The 25,434-nt window shown below is 36.7% G+C and overlaps 1 protein-coding gene across 1 annotated transcript; it reads right to left on the bottom strand.

The window, feature by feature from the left end:
• Positions 1–10,377: 10,377 nt before the first annotated feature.
• On the bottom strand, positions 10,378–23,493 carry SETD3 (SET domain containing 3; the record flags this gene model as incomplete). Its single annotated transcript, XM_009587807.1, has 7 exons — positions 10,378–10,866; positions 11,492–11,652; positions 13,431–13,516; positions 14,161–14,327; positions 17,093–17,167; positions 21,454–21,568; positions 23,435–23,493. Coding segments are annotated over 7 exons (1,107 nt in total), but the record flags the coding sequence as incomplete, so codon positions are not given.
• Between the last annotated feature and the right edge of the window lie 1,941 nt (positions 23,494–25,434).

The raw sequence follows: 25,434 nt of genomic DNA on the forward strand, positions 1-25,434 counted from the left end.
CAGAAAGGTGAAAAGCATGTGGACTTTATTTAGTGGCTATTTCAAGTGGTAGAGAGTTAACTCAATTTGCCAGCAAGTGTTCATGGGGATATCGAGAATCAGGTGGGAGTCAGGAGCCTGCGTTTATTCCAGTTTACCTGATAGAAACCCAGCATATGAAAAAACTGAAGCAGACTACAAAAGCCATTTATAAGCATATCTGGTACGTTTAATGATTTAGGAGTTCTATAAAAATTGTAAGTATGCTCTGATCTTCAAAAAAAGGTTGTCAAATAAAATAGGACACAAACTTATGCACACTTCCTTAAGCTCCATATTGCCAAACTGATGAGTCTGTTATCAAAGACTCGGTCTGACTGGTCTTTCGAGGAATGTAGGAAATCCAGCTCAGACCACTGAACTTCCATTCTGTCATGCATAGAAAAAGCATCAAAAGCAATGCAAAACCCTTTTTCCTTAGACAACTGCGTAATTACCTGCTCATGGGATAAGTTTCTGCCTTCCTCCATCAATTTGAATCTCCTTGTAATCTTAGGGCTGAGGACTAATTATCTTCTTAATTTTGTCTATTTCCTTTAACAGAAATGTGAAGCATTAAGACCAATGCTTTGCCTTTTCAAACTCCTCTTCAGTGGTGGATTTCTTGTTTTGTTTGCTATAGCATGAAGTGTAAGTGGTCAACTATGTTTTGTTGGGTCAGTTTGAGGTTCCCTGCCCTTCAGACTGCCCCTGGTCCTCCTACGTAGAGAAGGATGACTGGGACTGGAGCTGGACCAAAAAGCAACTTTCCAATCCAGATCCAAGTTTGTTCTTCAATTTGCAGCAAAATTCATTCTTGACCATTTGCAGTGAAGGACAAAAAGTTATTAAGATATTGATCACTTTGAATCTTTTGCTTCAACATTTCAAAGAAATGGGTTAAAGTCTTTAAATCATACTAGTTTACACTCTTAAATAAAAGGTCATTTCAAACCTAAATCAGAGGTTTTAAATTTAAGTGGGTTTTGTGAACAAGGCATGGTTTTCTTCTGGCTCTTATAGTTGACCATGAACAGTGATTGGGGTTGACTCCACACAGTTTTTCTGTAGGCTAACAACATATGAGTTTATGAAGCAGGTCTGTCCCTAAAGCAGGACACTACATGGCTGGTGATCTTCATGGGACTCAGTAATCTCTGAGATTTCCAACAATTTGTCGAATTTGAAGATGAGCGACAAATTCTTAACACTTTAGACTTAAGTAACTTAAGAAACAAGTAACATAGGGAAATGCAAAGAGATCATGTCACTGTCCAGGTTTTGTTTCTTTAACAAATCAGCCTTGAAACATCAAAATGGGGATACTTTGACAGATCCAATCTTTTCAAAAGTATTCTACGTGAGGAAGACATGCTAAATCTCACCCTTTCCTGAAGATGTGTGCAGTTTAGACCATTACCTTCCTGAGAGAACATATTGTCACTAAATCAATCAGCTATGCATTTCCTTACAGCACCTTTCATTGCTTCACATATCGGTATCACAACTACTCTTTACCTCAAAAAGCCTTTAGAGGTTCTCTTATATAGAAGGTCCACCTTGACTTTGTTGTCTATATTTGGCTCTCTAGATCTGCTTGGAAATAGGATGACCAGACTGTATCATTATGTGTTCTTCAGTGCTTTAAAGCTAACACTTTATTTGCATTTGCCATCACTGAACCCAGAGAAGAAGTCTCGATCAGAACAGGTACAATTACACCCGTGAATGCCAGCTTGTCCTTGGGGGAGGCTTAGCACTGCTATTGCAGCATTACTTTCTTCCCCCAATCCATGGCTAGGGAGAAAAAACTCTCAATGCTTAATGATCTTCTATTCCTAAAGATGAACTGCTTATTTTAGTAAACATTTGTTCTAAAGAAGTAGCAGGCACATTTTTTTTCTTTCTAGAAACAATCTTGTAGTTTGTTCACAAAACTATTTCACATGATCCTGAAAAACATTTAACAAAGGCATCTCTTGTGACCAGAACCACAGATTCAGGCTCTGCCACCCTATTGTAGCCCCTTCTTCATCTCAGAAAACTACTGTAAAAATTCAGCTTTTCGAGAGCTGCGAGGCATTTGGAAACCATTGGGAGAAAACGTGCCATGAAAGTGAATGTCTTCACTGCATGATGCAAATATATGTTAAGCAATAAAATCCTTGTTCCTAAATAGGCTTGTCTTGTTTTGATATTCAAGGATATGAAAAAAGACACCCATACTTCTCATTTAATCCTGCCAAGATATAAAACTTGTCTATTTTTATATAGTTGCCCAATATGGACAACAAAAATAGCTTTCTTAATAAAGAGAAAGAAGAGGAAAAGGCTAGCTAATTTCTTGCAATGCAAAATCATGAGGTCCACCTCAAGACTGCACATCATTTTTAGGCAGAAGTTCTACCTGTTGAACCTCATTTCACTGAGGAAAAATGCTGCTGCTTCTTGAAACTCAGCTTAAGATGACTGAACTGTTCTGTCAGAGAATATTGCTACTCCCAAAAGTAAAATCTGAAGAAAAGATTAATATACTTTGCTGAGAGTAAGCTTTGTAACTATCATTGTGCTGTGTATTTGCTTCTCATGGCAGATGATATTTGATCATTTGAAATGATTACTTAGCTTTAGCTGAAAATCTTTTGAATCAAGTGGCTATAAATCATCTGTCCCACAGTATTGCTACTAACTAGTGAGCGTTTAGACAGCATTAGCACAGGCTAATAACTCCTCTCAAAGGCAGAAGGGGCAGAGAGTACCTCAAGTGCATGTGCATGCCTCTGCGTGTGTGGGTGAAAACCTCTGGGGACAATGCAAGAGTTTTTAAAGCAACAGCTACACCCCTCCTATGAAAAATAAGCCACATCCGTGCTAAACTGTATTGCAGTATTTTAAACTCAAAAGCCACACTTTTTTTCCAGCAAGGGAAAATAATTTAATCTAATTTTGAGTGATGACACTGAATGTTGTGCAATTACATTGGGGCACATGTTAATAGTGCCAGACACTTCATACCCCTGTACTTGAAGTGAGCCTGTTCAGAAGCCCAGAGCTGCAGCTTCCACAAAACAGGACTGAGAATTTGTGACAATATCTCTAGATAAGGTTTGGGTAATAGTACTTATACTACTTCATGAAAAAATTATACAGGAAACACTATTATTTTCAGTACACAGCTTCTTATTCTTTGAAAGATTTGTGTGTCATTCCTGCATTCGTGTTCAGCATCAACCTATAAAACTGCTGCAATAATATTCCAGAAGGACTCACAATCTTAGTCAATACCTAAAAACTATGCAAAAATGTATGTGAAAAATAGGTTTCCAAAAATCACTCAGCACTGACATACTACTAAAGGTGCAATGATTTTATTATCATAGAAAATGACTACTTCTGATTCATGTGCAAACACTTCTTCAATGGATGATGCAATTTAAAATTAATAAATATGCTTTTTGATGGATACTTTTCAGAGGTTTCAAAAATGACAGCATACTTCAGTTCTAATTTTTAAGTGATAGCTTAAGAGACCAAACATACCAATATATCCTTTAGGAATTGAAGCCACTACACAGAACCAAGGGTTTATTTTTATCTAATCTTGTGGCTCATGGAAATCAGGTATTATTAAAATGCAGTATAACTAGGCTTTGGTCATCTGAAAACACCACCACCATTTCCTTATTCACTTTGCTTGTTTATGCCTTTCAGCTGTGGTTAGATGCTGCTTTAAAGCTGTGGGAAAAATCACATGTATACATGAAAAAAATTGAAGGGACAAATTATGGATTTGCATAATTAGAAGCTAAGGTAGAGTAAGTTAACAGGGATGTTAGTGGAAATGATTTTAAACAGCTTACTGTGATCTTACTGTGATTTTCCTGTAGTCTGTTTTACGCTATTCCTTTTACTTCAAATCCATAGCAGTTCTGGTCCTTTTGTTTCTAACCGTTCAATAGTATCTTGACAGCAGAACTACATCTTCGTTCTCATTTAATAACTATTTATCATTCTGTATCTGCCCGTTTTCAAGAAGGAATAAAGTTAAGTGTTCCAGAAATTGGAAAAAATTGAAACTTGACCTTTATTAAGTGGGTTAATTGTCACAATCTCAGCATGTATGAAATTAATGACCAAAAAGTGGAACTTCAGAGTTTCAGAAGACTAGGTTAATGTCCAAAAAAGTCTAAACTCTGACCTTCTTGACATATGCCAAAAGAAACAGCCACCCTAATAAATTACTACCTGTGTGCAATTATAATAAACCATTCCTAGCATCCAATCACTTGAATTAATTGCTGCAAGGCAGTGGGGCTTTCTTACAGATATTCAAGGTAATGTAAAAATTCCTTTGCAGATCATAGGAGGCTGTTTTTTCATACCTGTTTCAGTATGGAGATTCAGTTTTAATATTTCATACCTTTGCACCACAAATCTGAATACAACCCCACTTATTAGCGCTGAAATTAGGAGCCTTGGCTGAGTTACCAATAGCACAGAAAGTGGGGAACCAGCATGGAATAAAGCAAAGGGAAATTAATTTGCCTTAACCCATACTATAAAGCAATTGCTGGATGCAGGACACCTACATAGTTCCCAAATTTCAGCCTTACAGAGGAGAAACAGACAACTTTCATAAATATGACAACAAACTGCAGAATATTTAAATCAAACAGCATTCACAAAAAGAAAGTTTAAAAAAAGAGATTACTCTTTGCATGGAACCAAGTCAGCAGCACAACGTGAAACCTACTGACTTCCATGCCACCGTGTCAAACACGGATGAATTGGCCAGGAGGACAGCCAGTATTTCTCCTGTGGATAGCACGTGCGTCTAGGGAACAGGCAGGTGGCCCCAGCCTGACACAAAGCAGGAGGTTACCTGGCCGGTAACATCTGTAAGTGAAAGAAGGCACCACACTGGAATTAGGTTACTGTTGGTCTTGCCACGCAGAGGAAGAGCAGTGGGATGCTACAGGGAAACCTGTTTTTTGCCCGTGTTGATTCTATTTGGAGGACAAATGACTTGTGTGTTTAGGGCTGTCAAGTTGGCCCAGTTTTCAAGAACACTATATGCTTAATATTAAAGAAAAATCCTAAGTGTTTAAGTTCAATTATCTAATTCTGCTGGTATCTGAATCTGTGCATAAGTAATGGTGATTCAGTTGGGAAATCAACATTCCTCACACACGCAAGATTTTATTCCCTATCCTCATGCAGATTTTAAACACCTTTCTGAAGAAGCAGAATCAAGTCTCAAAGGGCCACAGATCTGTTTCACTCCAGTTCACGTTAAGCTGCTCAAAGGCACAAGTTGTGGTGGTCAGCATTACGTATTTTGCCATGTCTGAACTGGATTTAATTGGAAAATGATTGTCTAGTTTCTCCAAATTGGGAAGTTAAAAAAAAAAATTATAATTCTGTGTGGACATACCCAAAAATCTTTAATAAAAATCAGAAATAAAAGGAGTTCAGAGCACAGTCAACAGAAGGAATCACCTGGGAGATGGAAGACTCAGGTTCAAAAGCCTCTTCTGCGCTTGATCAACTTTATATAATAAAATAGGCCTATACACAAAAACAGTATTTGCACAAAGGTCCTGAAGGCTAGACACATTATGTTTCAGGTGAGTGTCCTGAACACACTATCTTCTGTCTTCATATTGCTCTCTGTGGCTTTATCCAATCCTTCCTGGATCCATAAAGCCTTTCCTTATCCCCTCGGTGTTGAGTAGTTCTCCTACAATGTCAGAGGAGCAAGTTAATGCACAACAGTGACTCCAACCCAGAGTTCACTGAGGTTGCCCTCAGCATGGACAGCAAGGCAAGCAGCCACTTACATTCAAAAATTGAACACTCACTGAAATAATTCCTAAACTTCTTATTCTTCAGGATGGCAACCACTGCCTCCAAGACAAGCTAGCTAGTGTTCAGTTGTTCAGCTTTTATTTTCCACTTTAGGACATCTCCTTGCTTTCCTCCCCTATCTAGCTTACTCCTTCATGATGAAAAATGGCACCAGCTCCAGCTGTTAAGGCTTCCTAGCATGAGAGACAAAGGCAGAAGTCAAATGCTTTCTGGTTTCCAACCGTTCAGTATGGACTGTGCAACGCTTTCTGGGCAATGCAAACACTGATGACCAGCTTGATTGCTTTTGTAAACTACCAGTTCATGCTGCTACCAATGTAAAAAAAAAAAAAATTATTTAATTTGTAAGCGAAGTTTGATGTCTACGTACACTGAAAATAAAGATAATTGTTAATGACTAAGGACAGCATACAAGGCAAAAATCACATTTTGTCAGAAGTACATGAGTACCATATACCATCCAATGTACACTGCTACACAAAACAGCTTATTCAAGCATATTTCAAAGCCTGTTACTGATAATCCAGGAGTGTAAGTACTAGATCACTCCATATTCAGCAAAATGTTGCAAAAAAAAAAAAAAAAAAAGGAAAAAAATGGCTGTTTTGGTTTCTGCTTGGTACCATAGGATAGGTGCTTTGGCATTTGGCAAAATTTCAATTTGTGTTTTTCACTAAACAAATTATCATAGATTTCATTTGTATTACTAAAGCTCAAGTTTGTCATTTACACTAACACTATAGCAGTCAGTCATTCAGTTTTGAAATACACTGAATACACCAGTGAATCTAAGGAGACACAAACCCCAAAAGAATCCAGGACCATTTGTGGCTTTTTTCTTAAGTACGGATTGAGATTTATTTATTTTAACTGAGAAATCCTCCACATGGTTTCCAAACTTGTGGCATTGGTTAGGAAATAGATGTAGAAACTGAGAAATGCCAAGGAAGCTCTTCTAACCATGAGTCACCAGTTTACATCCTGTACTTTATACAGCAAGCAACGCACTCAAAGAAGGAAGCATGTTAGGAACTATTAAATATAGATGGCAATTATGTGAAAATCATGTGGTCATATCTGACTTCAACAAGGATCAGTTGAAAATCTTCTAGAGAAAAAGGACTGGGTGTTGCTTCACCAGATAAATTTGGTAGAGCAATGTTTTTTCTGAACAATCCTGTTTGGCACAGAGTATGAGAAATAGCAAGGACCGACTTCCAGTCCACAAAATGAGAAAAGAGCAGTGGATTTTGGGAGCATCTTTATTGTGTCAGACTGAAACACTTCAAATTACGTTTCATAATTACTTCACATGCCTTTCTATAAAATAAGGGTGATAGAAGTGGCAGCAGCAGATACTAAATACTGTTTCTAAACATGTGAACTAGAGAACAGTTTGTGTAACCTACATCTTCCAGTGTACCTTTGAAACATGCAAGTTTCAGGACTCCATGATGATCATTCCACTCTAAAGGCAAATTAGCCTCAAGAATGCAGCTACTCTTGAGTTGCATAGATTTTCTGTACTTTTAACAACGTCTAAAGGAAGGAATCCTTATTTTAGCCAAGATGCTAGAACACAACTTATTTTAGCCAAGATCCTAAACCACCTTACCTCCACAGAGCCAGAAGGCTCTCAGCTCTCAGTACTCATGACAGCACTTAAGCTGAGGTTGAGTTTATATACTTTACAAGCATTTTTTCAGAGTGGAGGTTGTTGCTCAATTTTGTATACTTGACTTTATCAACAGGGCTTATACAGACATTGTCTTGCAGTATAGAGCCAAAGAAGTTATAGGTTGTTAGGGAAACGATTCATCAATAGGTAGGTTCATGCAAAATTCAAAAGGGCTTTTTTCCCCCCTCTTTTGTTTCTGGAGAACAGTCCGAGAAATCCAAGTGATATCTTTCTTATATGAATACTTCAGATAGCTAGCTAAACAGAAGCAAGATTTGGCATTTAGCCTGGGATTAGTGTGAACAGCCTCTTAACCAAACATTATGAAGAAAGTTAACTTTAAAATGCTTTGAAAGGTCTGTTTTCATGACAGATGGTAATAAGGGCTCATCAGTGCCAATTTTTTTTGTTTCCACCTCAGTTTTCAAAAGCTTAAGTTTTAGATTAGTGCTTTTGAGAAACCTCTATTCCTCTATTACATGCATAGAGGAAAAATGCAAATTACAAAATTAGATTACTCACTATTTTTATTGTGTGCAATGTATTTTTCTAAACAACACTAACATATGAAGGTAAGAGTTTGACCGTGCGCTTAACAGACCACTTTCCCTTTCTGTTTACTAGAATCCCTCTTTTTTTTTTGCCAGCTATTTCTGCTTTAATCTTTATCTGTACACCTGGACAGTTATGCCTCTCCCCACAGACCCCAAAACATACAGCAGTCAGTAGCAGGTAGAGGTTTTGTTTCTATAATACACTCACTAGGGAAGACATGGTAGAACTATATTTTATTCAAGAAAACCCACACATTCTGTCCTGTGGTGACCACAGGCTTTGCTAAGCCATAGATATCAGCAAATACTGGAACAAAATACAGTGTATCAGATTGAATCAAAGCATTTAAATTCTGAATTACAGTTATAATTTTCAGGGAAGGCTAGTTTCAGAATTGTATCATAGTATCTAGTACAATATTGTGCAATGTAAGTGGCAGAAACAGAAATGGAATATTGGTCCTAACAAAAACCGAAATGTAATGACTTTTGTATGACATTTAAACTGTCAAGACAGCAATTCATAACATTCTACCAAAGGCAGCATATAGTTACAAAAATACTGGTCCAGCATCTTGTTAGTGGTGAAGCAATATCCAAGGTGCAATGGCAATGTGCCATTCTTAGTGAAATATTTTTTAAAAAACTATTTTTTCTATTTTCCCCGCACTGATACTAGCTGAACACCAAAACTGCTATGACAACCTGAAAGAAAGTCACTACTTATCATGTGTATTGCACCAAAGATTTATGCAAAAACACAAGTTGAAGTATAAAAGAAGCAAAATGTAATAGAACTATGAATATTGCCAAAAGACATTTCACTGCAACTGATCTTGGATGAGCAGGTTGCAACATCTATTGAGATTTAAACAATTGTCCAAGCTTGCCCATTCTATCCATTATCTTGAACTTAAGGATGCAAAGGTAAAAGACAAAGTCCTTAATATTGAGAACAGAATAAAATCACTTTATACTCCTCTCCATTCACCCACAAAATAAAAATATTCCGCACTCCTCTCCTCCCAATACTCCAGTAATTTCAAAGTCAAGCCTTGGAATTACCGTTGTTTTGATATTGCACTGTGTTAGGATTGTATTGTTTCCATCTAGAAGTTAATATATAGTACGAGGGTGACCAAAACTGCTGGAGACAGTAGACCTGCTTAACTTGTGGAGGTATCCCAAGAAATATGCATCAGATGGAGACAAAATCTAAATGGCAAAGCGTACTGCAGACTTGGCTGTGGTCTGGACTTGGGCCAAAAATACATTAGCCTGCCTGCCGTTTCCTTCAAGAAAACAGCATCAATTACATTTTAACCAAAAGACAAAGTTGAGTAAAGATCAGGTAACCATGTCACATCCAATGTTACATCCAACGACACAGAAATGAAGGAGTAGCAGACAGGAATATTAATCATATTTTCCTTTTAATAATGGTTTAGTCAAAAGTGTAGCTTTGAAAATCTCTAGCTAGTTGTGAAAACCTGAAGAAGCTGTGAAGCGACCTCACTTTGAACAGTACAGTTTAAAGCTGTGGCTTGGCCTATCTGCTTTCAAACTCTCCAGTAGCACTGCCAACCTTGTAAATAAAAGCTACTGCCTGGAAATAAAAAGAAGTCTGCCTTTAAAAGTTGGTGTATGTTGTATTGTAGCAGCCTAAGTCTGACTGAAGAAGAAAGATGAGACATTTTTATACAGTAAACAAAAGACAAAGTAAACTGAAATCTTCAGAGATCACTTTAAGTGTATACAATTTGGATTCTCATCAACATTTAAAACTACCAATCATAAGGTTGCCACCTTACCTTTTTCTGGACTGGCATACCTGATTTTAAACAGGTTTTCCTCCACTCTCCCAAGTTTCTGATCCTCTTATCCAGTTTTCTGCTATACTGCTCTCCCACCTTCATGCTGAATACCGAGTCAGTCCTGCCTTCTGCTTTTCTTGGCAGGAGGCAGAGCAAGCTTTTAATTTCGGTAGTCAGAGTGACAGAACAACAAAAGCAGATAGAAGAGCTTAATTCTTCCCCAGGAAGAAAATACATTTGGTTCAACAAAGGGCTGCAAAATCTTCCAAAGGCACCTCTTTCCCCAGTTTTTGCCTGAAAGCAAGATGGCAATCTTAATTGAAAAGGGATGCTAAATCTTTTAAATAACTTAAAAATTCATTTTTATATAAAGCAGCAAAAACATTTTTCTCTGCAGAAAGAGAAATGTTAACAAAGAAACACACCAACATAAATGCACTGTTCATAAACTTCAGCTAATTAAATTTCACAAGAAAGTAAAATTTTAGGACTATTCTTTAACCTCATCAGTACTTTCTGAAGAAGATTCTTTGGCATCTTCAGTCTCTCTGTTCCTTTTCTCCGTATTTAGATTTTCACTTTCTGATTTGGTCCCATTAAAAAGAGAGTTTTCACCATTTACAAACCCATTCTCTGTGACTTCAGCATCAATAGCTTCATCAATCTTTAAGTCCCCTTGCTCTTCCACATCTTCTAGGTTTCTCAAGACAAGAGGGAGTCTAGAGTCTGCCACAGTGTTCTCCAACAAGGCAATATTGCTCTCTTCATATTTAGGAAGCGGAGCTCCATCTGCCATTTGTTTGGTATAATACTCTCGGCTAGCAGCTGCACTCTTTACTGCTTTCTCCAAGATCTCTTTTTCACCTAAGCGCAATTTGATAGCCATTATCGCATGTGAAGTAAGGTCATGGGTCTCCAAGAAGGACTTATCATCCTGTTAGAAAAGAAAAAGCAAGTTTGTTAGTAATAACCAACACAATAAAAAAAAAATCCATCAACTTTTCTCTCTGTGCGTTAACAGTAAGTGACACTAGGTTCTTCAGGCTGAGCCAAATGGACATATATGAATGAGGGGGTCTGCATGGAGTCCCAGTAAAATTTGTCAACAATTCATAAAGAAGCCAAAAATTTCTCCACATAGACCAGCCTGCACAAGGGAAGTCAGGAGGCTTCTCAAATATATGAAACATGTAGGTTCACTTATATGCTCACAATAATAGCACATTTCTTTGCAGTCTGGAGAATGCAATTAATAGACAACAAGTTCAAACTGATTCCCCATTTTACTTGCAGAGAAAAAGTAGGTAGCCTCTATTTGGAGAATCAAAGAAAAAATACATTAACAAAATTACATTAACAAAATTTTCATTTTTGCAATCTTATTTGATTTTCCTTAGATAATGCAAATCTGTTTCTACACTTTAAAAAGTACAGAATGAATTATGTACTAACATTTAGATTAAAGTTTGTAAAGACAAGATGGGGGACAAAATATCTCTTCCTACAATCATAATACAAAACGTTTCAGACATTTAAATTACATATAATGATAATTTTACCTCCACAGTTGTTTTATAGGTTTTCAAAAGAAGGGATGCTCTAGCTTCTAGGAATGTCCAAAGTTTAACTTCATTGTCCCAGCTAATGGGAAACTCAGAGTTCCCCAGAGTGAAGATTTTGTCAATGGCATGCTCGCCTATCAAGTGTTCCTTCAGCTCTTCTGCAATAAGTATAAAACCAGTCTGTTAAAAACAATCTCATCACTCACTTTGTCAGTTGACAAACTGCAGAAAGATTTATTTTCAATAGTATAGCTTTGAGCAGCTAACAAAAAAAACCTCTCCTCAAATAAGAATTATCAGATATGCTGGTTATATCTAGGATTCTCCTCAAAGAGGCAACTGGAAGTCTTGAGGTTAGCAGAAAATGGACCTTCTGCTCCACTCTGAAATAAAGATACTTTATATATCATAGCCTCTCATACACAGCGTAACTCTGTGAGAGTGAGATGGAATGTTTTGTATAATACTTAATAAACAAAAGGGAGTAATTCTTTAAAGAGTTCAGAGAACTTTTTGATAATAGAAGGAACAGGCCAGAGAGCGTGCAAATAGCAATGGAATTATTCTTCCTATTGTTTTGGTAATCTTTTTTAGTAGCAGAAACTACCTGCAGTTGGTCAGAAAAGACATACATCAAACGAACCTCACACAGAGTAGAAAATGTTTAATCAGCTCCTTGACATTACACGAATTCCATTAATCTTTTAATTACCAGATTTCACTCCTGCAAAGCAGCTATCACAAACTTCACAAACAACTTGCATATAGTTTCTCAATAAACAGTTTTCTTATACAGTATTTAAGACATATGAACAATCTAAGCAAAATCATATATCAGAGTAATGCAATTAAGATGTTTACTAGTTGTGTTCTCTTCTCTGAGCCAAAATTCACCCCCTCATCAGCATCATAAAATTGTCTTTACTTGAATTTACTTCCCCGAAGTGGTCAGGCAGTTAGACTAGATGATCATTGTAGGTCCCTTACAAGTGAACTATCCTATTCTATTCTAATTTCTTAATAAGTTCTAAAAGATGGATGACAGGATGCAGTGAATAAGGTAGTTTGTTTTTATTAAAGAAAGCAAATAGAGCACATGCAAAAACTTAACAACTTCAGTATTCCTACTGGTATTAAAATCCACATCATCTGCACAGCATCCCTAACTGCAAGGGAATTCTCTCACTGTCATGAAAAACTGTCACATCTATAACCTCCAAAACTGCATCTAACCAGCAAGCAGCTATTACAAACATTTAATCAGAAATTTTACATGCACAAATTAGGTGAATATTTATTAATTGTACATATATTTTCCCCATAAAACCCCCTAACATAAGAGCAACTACAAAGACAGTTTGCAAATACGTAAGTTGGTTTTAGATTATGAGTTACCAAAATATTGAAAATACTCAACTTTGAAATGTCTCTTTCATATTTCTCCTACAGTGCAGAATATTCCAATTACATACCTAAATGATTCTAGCAGTGATGCCTAATATGCTATGATTTTAAGCATGGTCTCACATGGTCTTGTTCTGTGGACCCCTAGGTCTCACATGATCTTGTTCTGTGAACCATATTTAAACTTAAGAACTAAAGGTCAAGCTCCAAAGCTCACTCATTCACAACAGCGTGGGAGATTAAAAAAAAAAAAAAAAAAATTGCATCACCTCATGCTTTAGGAGTTCCAGAAAAGCCTATGTTACTGAAATATTCCCTCAGACAACATGGCCAAAGATTGGGTTTCTCAATCTTATTGAGATTTCTCAATCTTATTCTCAATCAAGCTTATAGATCCCTTTTCAACCTCAACTTTTCCGATCTTCTAGCTTAACGTTATATATAAATGTCTATCACGTTCTTGCATTAAAAAAAACAAACAAAAAACCCCCCAAACAAACATAAATTAGGTTGTCTTTATAAAACCTCTTACCTTCACTCATACAAAACACTCGAAGGAAAGCCAAAAGCTGGGCAGAGATCGGAGGCTCAGTGGAGTGCAAGGCAAAAACACTAGAACTAATAAAAAAACCCAATCAAACAGCAACAGTAAATGCAAGTTCTATTGTCACACCTTTGAACTTATTTCAACATAAAAGACTTTAAAGTGTACAACAAATGCACTGTTACAAAAGTAACTTTTAAAAAATTAGGTAATACTAGTTCAAACTGAAGAAAAGCTTCCTAACCTGTATCTGAAAAGAACAATTATCTCTACAATTTTACACTTACAATTATTTTTATACGGCTTTCATAATAAATTCATGAAAATGCAATGTTTCACGTCTGCTGCTCCTAACAGTACCCTCTGGACTGAAAAGACTAAAGGAAAATGCTGTGGTTCACATACTGAGCATCGTAGTATGTCTGCAAGGGATAGGAAAGAAAGAAAAACCACAGATTGCTTCAAATTAGTCCTTGCTCTGTTTTTGTTCAAATGGTTATTAAAGCAAAGGCTTTTTTCCTCATATATGGTCCAAATTAGACAATAATATAGCTCAGAGGACTTCTGTAAATATTATTACAATAACTTTAATTTGCTACACAACAGGAGAAATATTACACCTAAGAAAACTATCACAGAACAGCTTTATATATGCTCTAGTGGACACTATATAATTTAGAAATGTTTTAAAAAAACCATGGCATTGTGTTTTACTTACGTTGGGATACCAGCACGAGCTAAGACCTCTGCCTTCATAGCATACAGCCTGTCACTTTTACTCACGCCAAGTTTTATTTTCACTCTGTCATGTGAATTATTATCAAAGAAAAAACCACTGTGGATCACAAATTCAGCGTTTGACCGAGTGCCATAAAAAATGTAAATCTAGAAGGATGAAAAGAGAAGTGAAGGGACAGGAAAAAAGCTTAAGATCAGCTCACAAAACTGACATAATTTGAAAGTTATTTCCTGAAAGAGTTACTATTCTGAGTACAAGGTATATTTGGTTATATAAAGAAACACGTTTTGTTTTCTGGTATCGATTCAAATGCCATATATAATCTGGCAATATACTTCAGAGGTAGATGTAAACATATCCATGTAACAGAGACTTTGAAAGGAGAGAAAAGGTTCTTATTCTATACTTTAAAATACAAATGCTTTGTTTTCTCACACTGTCATAAAATATCAGTATATGGAAATAAGCTTTCAAAGACCCTATGCCTTTTAAAGGCTAAAAAATCTGAAACAAGGAGGGCCCATTAAAAGAAACGGTGTTTCTGGGGTTATTTTCCTCCCCATATGTCCACCCAAAAGAGTAACCTACGCTGCTGATGGATCAACTTTGCTTTTGTTTTAATGTTACCTTAAAGCATGGATATACCAAAGTATATCATACAGAGATATCTGATCTGTGTTCAGCCAGTATTTATTTTTGTGTTATACTCTGAACTCTTTATCTAAAGCAAATAGGTTACTTTAATTCACATTAAAAAAGAAGTTCCTAAATATAACCTGCAAAAAGTGTTTAATTCAGGGCTAGGCTGTATGAAGTACATGGGACAAGAGGTCAGAGTAGCAATTGTCTTCTCCAGAATCAAGAGGATTTTTTCCCCTTCTGTTTGGTAACAGAATTGTCAATCAGAAAAAAGTTTCAACAGTTACAGAACTCCCTTCTTAACCTTAGGGTATAGCAATGCTCTGGGTACTTGTAAGCTTCACTACTCTCTAGCTGACGGAGAAAGGCACAGTGTTCTCTTAAGGGCTCAACAACACTAATGATACCATTTACTTTCTTTGTTTTCAATTTTAGATTAGAACTATTTATCCTAAGCACTAAATGCTTAAGCGTTTTATTAAATTATAGTAAACATTATATTGTAACATACTCGTATAATGAATAAGTGACCTGCCTAGGTATGTTAAGGCAGTGGTTAAGGAGACAGTTGCTAACCCTCTCAAGTTTTAAAACTACTGTGATACATCTCATATTAAGCTAAAAGTTACATATCATGTGTAGATTATACAGTACGCTCTTACACTCTAAGACTGTTTTACAAAAAAGCCAATTAAGAAGAACGAGAAAGTTGCTTTATTCAAGGCCAGTGTTTGATAAGATTCTGTGGACTTCTGCTGCCTCACATTTTTCAGTAGTAAAAGCAAGGATCATACACTCTTCCATGTAAGAAATAATATCTGCACAGTATATTAAAAGACTGAAGCATTATATAATTAAAGTGCTTTAATGATGTCGGTAACAGTTAAAGTTTGCACAGAAATTAAAAAAAAAAATCTGATAAATAGCAGACAAAGTGAAACTAATAAAATAAAATCGAAATAGAGGAAGCCTCTATAATTGAAATGGAGAGAGCAGCCAGAACAGCTATATGACACATCCATTGCCAGCTGTGGAAAATTATAAATTGGATCACTTCTGGAAAAACTGTGGACCCCTTTTAACTCTACATACCAGTATTGGAAAAAACAGCAAATATCTGACTACCATAACAAATTCTAAGAGCAACACAAAAAATATACAATCACTGTAAACCCCAGCATAGCAATGAGGATAAATATACCTCTGGAAAGACATACTTTAAAAAATTTTTCAGACACATCTTTGTTAAAAAAAAAGGTAACAACACATAAGAAAAGTGAAAATCAAAATATTATTGTCCTGGTTTCAGCTGGGATAGAGATAATTAAGTGTAAGAGTTTATTAAGTGTAAGACTGGCAAAATAACACACTAAAGGTAGTAACTGAGAGACTGAGTTACAAAACACTTCAGAATGTTTCATAGACAAAGTCTTTTTCTGGCCATGCTGACTGCAGTTGCACAAGCAGCAGGAAAAACGGAGTGCTACTACGCTTGAGGGCTTAGGCTGGCTGCTAAAACAGCACAGGAGCCCTCCAACCAGAGATCTCCTACACTCCTGGAACCACCGTCTTCAATGCATCACTAGTTTTAACACTCCTTTCTTAGCAGTTCTGAACAAAATACTGGATTCTGAACTGTTCCATGCATTTTTGCAAGACTTGCCCTTTGGTACTTTCTGTTTCAGAATGAAGGGGTACATGTGTACATGCCTGTGTAAAAGGGGAGAAGTATATGTTTAGGTCCTTTCTCATTTTCACTGAGCATGGGAATGGCAACATGGGTAAAATGACTGGCAACTATGCTGCATTTAACCTCTTGTTAAATGAAGACTAATGAGAAACATAAACCAACAACATTTTTAAGAAAGACACTACAATCTGCTATTGCAGACAAAGTGACTCCCCAAATCTAAAATACATTTATGTTTGGTCCCTTGGATATGACCTTTTATTAATCTCATTCAGAATACCAAACTCAGTGTCTGTGTATGTGCATTTACCAGTGATTAAATATTTCAACTAGTTCTCTAAAATATAGGAATCAAAACTCTCCTAAAGTTGGGGTCTACCAAGCAACAGAAAATATTTTGTTCTGAAAAATGTGCACTTACTTAGTTTGGTAGCACTTTCATACAAAATTAGGGCAGCATAATAAAATTCAAATGTAGCAGGGCTTAGTCCACACCACTCTGCTATTAAAATTTTGTAGGGAGTTACCAAATGTCCCAAAACTTAATTAAAGAACAATTATATAGATAATTGTTCACGCTACCTGTTCTCCAGCCTTGAAATCTTGAAGCGCTACACATTCACACCGATCATCTTCTAAATTGTAGCCTGTAGTGATCTATGCAAGGAAAAAGTAACAAAAGCACTGTTAGCATTTTATCTTTATCTCCCCCACCATTGACAAAACATTGTCCTATTGGAAATAGATATTAACAATAGCAATTGCATACATTTCTTTCTCTGCACAATATAATATAACTGGTAGTAATTGTTTTACAATTCCTGAGCAATCTCTTTTTTAAAAAAAATCTCTGCATTTAAGAAAGCTAAGGGACGAAATAACTTACCTGCAGTGAATGGAAGGCTCTGAGGAAAGTACCCTCCATAGACCACAGACAGTCCCGTGCTACAGCCGGCAGCTTGTTATAAAGTTCTGGAGTTTTCAGTCACTCCCATGAGGCCCAAGGGAGCAAGGCACTGACAGCTCTATATGCTGTGCTTTATCCTTCAACTGCCAGCGCATTTTTGATCTCTCAATGAAAAAGGATTAGATAACTGTGGATCTCCAGGGGATACAATCTTCAGAGAATTATAATTTACTTGCAAATAATCCCTTTATCTAAAGTTAAGTAATACTCTTAAAACGCTAAAAGGATTTTTTTGATGGTAGCAGGCAATGGAAGAGGATAAATTCTCTTAACAAACCTGTACTTCTCCAAAAAAAATTACAAAACCGTACAGTGGTCACACTAACAAGTAAAGCTATCCTAAAAATGTAATACTTTAAAAAAGTGACAAACAGCATGTTCTTGAATAGTATTACCAAAGATGCAGGCAGATGCAGCCACAGGATGGACCATAAGCTGCTGAACAATCAGGAAGCAACTTTTATGGTAGGTATTCTGAATTCACTACTGACAGAGCTAATTTATTGAAAAATATGCTCTGTGCCTGGGGAAAAACCTAGAAGGAGCTGAAGATTCTCTCTCAACCTTTGTAAATGAAAACATACTTGTTTGTAAACTGACTTATATGTGAGTGACAGTATACCCTGATTCCTGTCTTGGATGCAGTTTGTCCAAAGATAGAACTCCATGGATTATTTTGAAAGCTTGGTTGATGGTTTACACGTTAGTAGTTTTACGCTGCTTGGATCATCAAGCATGCATTTGTCAGCCCAAACAGTGCTTTCAAAGTGAGCATGGGGAGCTTGTCTACGATGCAGCAAATCCAAAATGGCAGCCACAAGCGCGGGCAGCCTGGCCCTGTGCAGGCTTGCAGAACTGCTCTGCATGCGGACGCTATCACTTCAGATCTATTAATGGGTTTGTGGTATGTTGAGATCAGAAGAGAACACAAGAGTCGTGCAATACAGCCTACTGCAAAACACAGGCTGTAGTACTTGAACACAAATTCCTGTACATTCACTATGCTGGACTAAACAATTTTTAATTAAGATCTCTCATTTAGAAGGTTATCTAACCCTGAATTGCGGGTTGCAAGTGCTAGAGGATTTACCTTCGCTATGACAAATGTACCTTCTGAGTTCAAATACAGTCATCTTGGGAAAAACCACAACTTCCATTCAAAAAAGGGAACTCTTGACAGCACTTGACCTGTCCTGAAATTTTCTTAGTGTGTAAACTCAATTAAATACTTCTGAATGTGAAAACTCCATTCCAGTTTCCTGAAATGCCGGTGGAACAGGAGGCTTTCGAGGACAGGGGAAATTCCAGTATGTTAAGAGAAGGATTCTGTCAGTTTAAGCATGCTTCACTCGAGTACTGCTCATTTTTGGGATTGTTTTTTATTTTTGTCTTTTTAAAACAAAACAAAACAAAAACAACCCAAAAAACCAAAACCAGCAGCGCTTCCGAAAGGCTTTTCTATAAAGCATAATGGAGTGCTAGACTCTTTATTTCCTCTTTCTTTTAATAGCAGTCATGTAAGAGAATTAACAGGGTGTTTACTTCTCTTCCCACATGATAGCTGACAAATTGCATCCCTTCAGTTTTATTTCTGAAACAGACTGATACACGAATTTCAAGTTGTGTATAAAGCATGCCGTAGTCTCCTTGGTCAGTGATTAAGGATGGACCCAGCCCAACAGGCAGAATGCAGCTTATTCAAAGCTTTGGCAGAACTGGTAATCAACCTCTGACTGTCAGAATACAATCCCACTAAAGAATAACAATGAGAAATGCATGAAGACAACCATTTTGATAAAGTTCTTAGAGGCAGGTTGATCTAATTAATAGTGTCAGAAGCAAGAAAAAGCTGGATGGACCTAGCTCCAGTTAAAACCCAAAGAGCATTTTATTATCTGGCTCATGGAAAGGGGCCCTGTGGAATAAAGCAAGAACAGGGATCTGTAGTAGCTGATTGACTCAAGAAGTATTTCGGCACTACATTTGGAATAGACTAGACAGGAGCGCATACAATGCCATCTTTTGTTTCTTACTTTCCTGCAATGAAGAACAATTCCCTTCATGTGTTTTAAAGGGATGCACTATGATTAGAGCAGAACCCACCCTCATCTCACTCTACAATAATATAAACTACAATACAGACAGCTTACAGTTATCTTAGCAGTTTTTCTCCCTATTTCAAAGAAACTGACACACAACAGAAATAGGTTTAGTAGCTTTTCTTAGCCCATTATCAATATAACAGTTGTCTCTCCTTCTTAAATCTATAACCATCTAAACTAGTTTCTGTAGAAATATGAAACAAATGAGTAAGTCTGTATATACATACAAAATGTTTAATTTCAGCACCCCCACCACCCCACTACCCTTTAGGATACACTTCAGCATTAAAAAATGCTTCCAACCCTGACATACTACTGCACTAGCAGGTTTGGCTCCAGAGGCTGGCTCCATATCAAACCCATTGTTAAAGAGCATAATGAAAATAAAAATTATTTTATCAATTTAAATGGAAGTTTGAATGTTTAAAACAACGTAACTAGCTGCTCTTTTAATATAGGCTACTTAATTTTTTCCCTCCCAGAACCTTAATTCTCTTCCTCTTTCCTCTAATCCCAACTTTGAAGGCATTCATTACGAATTGTCTAATGAATACAGACAAGTCTCTGCAAAAGCATCTGAAATAGATGCCCAGCAGGAAAAGGGTACAGGAAGTACTGATACTTGCAGCTAAGACTTATATTACAAAAATATACATTTCTGAATTTTAAGCAATTTTCTTTACATTGGAGACTCTCATACAAGCTTTATTGCTAAATTGAAGTTATGAGATTGTATAACAAATAGTGAAAGGCAAGAATCACTGTTAAAGAACAACATGTAATCACCTTTTAATAGAGAAAAATAAATGAATAAAAAACCCCAAACACTTGCAACTTTGTAGCCTAGCGTACCATGCTGTATTTGGTACAGTCATAGTAACAATAAAAGCTAAATGTCAAGTGAAAACCAACTTGCTTTACAATTTGTTCATTTAAACCAGGCTTTTTTTTATACCAAAAATACTAACACATGCTGCTGTCCTAACATTCAGGTCAACTCTCCCACAAAAGAACCAGATTACTTGAATAGTATGGTCATATTCACTGCTTACAATTAGAGGGCATGAATTCTGAAGCGTACATGAAACTGGCTAAGTAACATTGATAAACCATCCTCTTACGGGTTTCTATTTCCTCACTTCAACATTAACTAGCCTGTTAACAAAATCAAGACCTCATCTTCTGAACTAACTCACGTAAGCCAAAATGTCAGCAGGTCTGACTTTCTATATACATGTCACCTTTTAAATGTTTAATATGCCCTAAAGTAGTATTTTTGCATTTTGTTTCTTTGATGTAGTAACAGATGTACTGTTTTTGTTGAACTAGGCTTTGTTCTTGTTGTTGCTGTCTCCATAACAAGGCTCTTCGGGCATGGTTAGGAAAGCAGGCAGTATTTCTTAGTTGCAAATTTCTAAGCACTTTCCCTAGTGGTAGCTACAAGAGGCAACCTCCATCATTGTCTGCTTTCCTATTCTCAGAACAAATCTGTCCAGTATTGTGAATCTTTTTCAGCCCGGCAGAAACACAACTCCATGTCAGAAGAATATTCAAACTTGGCTGGAAAAAAGGTATCATGTAACTGAAAACTTTTAAAGGCACATTAGATGTATATGAGATATAACTGTATGCAAGTATGCAATCACTTCTGTGGTTTTCTCTAGATGAAGAAGTTCTCCCTGAAAAAGCTATCATAAGACATTTAAGAAACGACAAATCTTTCTTTCAGATATTAGTTTTTTAGGGTCACTTGAGAAGATAAAATACCTGTGTTAAGAAGCATAAGGAAAAGAGTTATTAAACTGTTTTACAGCAGTTGAAAGGCTTAATACTTAAGCCCTAAAGCCTTTCAGCAACACTGAAGAAATCCTTACCAGTCCATTAGTATGATTACACATGTCCCATAAAGGTATTAGAGCCAATGTAACTCTGGAACCATCTTCTGTTGGAATCTGGTTCTGTCTTGTCATAACAGAGGAAACCGCCCATCTACAAAAATTAAAACCATTAGATGGTCAATGTTCAAAACATCAATATATGATTGGCTGTAGTCCAACCTGAAGCAATCATTTAGGTTGGGAGTTCCCAAACTTAGTTTTCTTAAAGATCACAGTGACTAGAGCAACAGGAGAAGGCAATACCACTTGCAGGAGAAGCAGCAGCTCCTAGGTTTCCAAGATATGCACACAGATCAATTCCCAAATCAGGATTGAAATCCCACCCCTCTTCTGCACTCTTTGCAACAGAACCTTCATACCTTCCATTACCTCAACCAGGACCCACTCCCATGTCACCTTCTGCTTCCCCAAGCCTTCAATGCACACATACCTCTCACCACACATCCCAAACCTGGGGTCAGCTATTCCTGCAGGCTTCACAGTAGTTCACAGCTACTGCTTGGCAGCAGTAGCTCTCCTCTACGTGCAGACTCCAGTAAGAGCCAGGAGGTATTTTTCCCCTCACTCCCTAAAAAGCTGATGTACTGCATGTACTGAAAACCAGTGTCATCACCTGACACATGCATGATATTTTGGTAAGCGTGTCTCTTCAGTTTGCGAACTTTTGGCTTAGATCAGTATTGCTAAATTTTCTGCTTAACAGAATAAAGAGGAAAAAAAGCCCCAGTATCCCAAACAGATATCCAGGTAAAAAGAATGACGAAAGCATAACAGTTTAGCAGACAGACGTCATTCAAATTCCTTCTAACTCAGGTTAAGCAAAGGAAACGCCAGCTACCCATTCAAACTTAAGAATGCTCAGAAAAGCTTAACATTTCAGTATTTTCTAAAATTTCATTTTTATTTTATTTCAGACAGAAATGAATATTAAATGCCAGAGGTAAAGAATAATCTTAGTTTCACTATCTTCTGGCCTTAATACATATATTTGTTGTGGGTTTTTGGGAAGGGGGGAGGGGGAATGAGGAAGAAAAAAAGGAACACCACCAGGAGAAGGTCAAAATAATTTTAACTCCCACTGACTCCACTACTAACAAGTATTTAATATACAGAATTAGACTTTCAGAAGGACTAGAGATTGCTTAGAAAGATACCGTCAAACTGAAATCCACTTAATTTCTAAAAAAGCAAGTTAAAATTGTGGATAATTCTGATATGCAAACACTGTTTGAAATATAATAGCAATATGTTTATTTTTAATTCTTGTACTTTATCTGCAAAATTTTAGACCACTTCACATGTAAGTTGGCGTGTTCCTCTGTGACCCTGTAAGTGAAGGAGGTATGCTTTGGAAATCCCACTTTCATAGACGTACAACTAGGCTAAAAAAAAAAAAAAATCCCTCTAAGATCTCATGAATGCCTTTTATTCATGCTATTTTAATCACTTAACAGAATTAAAGCTCTTGTTATCTTAATTATTCTTGTTTTTATCTTAATTGTGTCACCCCCTATAGCACCTCCAAGTGACACTCATGCTTCACATGTACAGCTTAAGTTCTCCAGTTCTCCTGTTCAACAGTCACTGTACATTAGTTTTTACTACTATGTGCTGGTAAAGCCTTTTATAAAAAAGAAGAAAAAAAAAAATCCCGAAACCCAAACCCCAAACCTCCTGTAACATCAGCTGAATTATTTTCTTAAGAAACAATGAATTACCTTACTAATCTCAGACTATGTGTGCCAGTTGGCTGAATTAACTGCTCATAATGACTATTCCTTTGTAACAATTAAAATCTGCATATTTATTTTACTTTATTCTTCATTAAGAAAGTATATTAGTATCAAATCCTACATTTCAATAACAATAGGGCTTTCCCACCAATGAAGCATTTCCAGGGTCGCACAGTTCACTATTTAAAAAAAAAGAAAAAAAGATAATTAAAAGGCAGACCAACCTGTAGTCATCATAAGTGAAAGAATCCTTTAAGGGCAGTTTGCTGGCATTAGGATGGGTCTGGGAAATGCAAGTTTCAGAAAAAGGTGAAAAGAGAAAGAAAAGAGAAATCAGAAATCAGTCAGCAGAATTTCATTATTTAGCTGCCTAACAGATCCTAACAAGAGCCAAATGAAGCAGGAGGCATCCAGCCGCGCTACAGAGGGATCATCATGCTATTATGCTCTCATACATCACTGTCAACTTAATTTGTTGTGCCCAGCAGCCGCCATAAATCTGTTTCTTCATATTTCAAGACTGGAACCCACAGACATCGTACAAAAATAAAAAATTTAAGGTGGACTGAGTATGTGAAGGTAAAACAAAACCCAGCCCATGGTGCAGGGTGGGAGAAAGAAATCAGACAATAAGCATATTGAACATTAGGTTTCACCAACTTCCACATTTTTCCTTTTCTCTGGGGTATTATTAATATATTTCACCAATGCAAATAAAAATTATACATACAAGATTTTCAATTCTTCCTCGATACCTGTAAAGGTTTTATTCAGTACAAGATGCACCACACCTCCGAAATAAAACAGATTAAAATATTTAAATAGTTTTGGTGACAAACATCAATTAGATAGTACCTGCATTAAGCCATCTACACATACTCCCATCTAAAAGTGGAGCAATGCCATTTGAGAACCATACTATAGTTGTCACTAATAAGCACAACGTTTAGATTTTAAAAAGGCTTTAAGAAGCTGTAATACCTGTTACTTTTCTGATCAGTTAACTTACTAAAAGTTTCAAAAATAGAGGTAGCTTTAAGCCCACACTCACACACTTTCTGTAGAACTTTGTCCCAATTCACAAATGGAAAGCCATAATAGCATAAATTCTAATCTTCAGGTTCAATTTGGTCTCCGAGACAAATTGAAATTATCAAACGGTTATTTCAGAAGGTACAAATGATTTTTTGCATAGCTCTATCTTTGCGACACTCTTAATGCATGAAGCTCCATGTAGTATGCAGTTTTTTACTCTTGATGCATTAGCATCACAAGTGCATGGTAATTTATCATTTCTCACTGTAATGTACTTGCTGGCACTGCGTGCAGGACAGTAGGGGATGAGGTAAAAGTGGCTCAAACCGTAAATCAATTAGAAAACAAAAGCTTGTGCTCAGTGCGCAATTTTAGGCAAATTATATATTACAAAAGACTGCCAATTGGGTGTTAGGTCCCAGGTGTCTGTTCTCCCTCAGCCCCTCTAGTTAACCCTTTGGATGGACTTTCTCTGAGACGTGACAGAAGTTAACAACAATTCCAGCGACTGCTGCCCCCTCCCTGATTTTTTTCTTTTTTTCTTTTTAAAGCACTCTACATTTCCGTATGATTTTCGTTCACATCGATGATACGGTCATTGCAGAACAAATTCCCTCGAGTTTAATTCTAGCAACACATTTTACAGAGTTATTTCTTCTTACAAAAACATTTCAGTGCAAAACCATAACTGAAACCCAAACCAATAAATTTCAGGAGGTATCTTCACTGCAGTAGAACAGTTCAGACTCGATTCCAGAAATGAACGTAGAAACATAGCCTTCAACTGGAAACAACAATTCTTAAAAACAAACGCCACTCTATATTATTCCTTTATGACAATTCAATTTCAACCTTTATTGCTAGTATTATAAATCTATTTTACAGTAGCTTGATAAACTAACCAGGGAAAGTCAACACCAACAGTGAGACATATAAGCCTATCAGTTTCACTTTAAAAATATTACAACATTTTCATCTGTTACGTTACTATTTGTTGCAAAAAGTCGGAATCTCGTTCTGCACCTGAAGTTTTTAAAGAAGAAATTTTACACGAACGGAGAAGTTAGGATCCCTTAAAAATCCGGATCTTCACCGTTCCATTTCTTTGCAGACCATGCGCCTAACTTGCGTGGAAACGAGCCTCGCTCAGCTTCACCGCTCCCAAACCCGCACCTCCCACCGCGCTCCC

The sequence above is a fragment of the Fulmarus glacialis genome, unplaced genomic scaffold (genome assembly GCF_000690835.1).
Source record: "Fulmarus glacialis isolate BGI_N327 unplaced genomic scaffold, ASM69083v1 scaffold5501, whole genome shotgun sequence".
Classification (NCBI taxonomy): Eukaryota; Metazoa; Chordata; class Aves; order Procellariiformes; family Procellariidae; genus Fulmarus; species Fulmarus glacialis.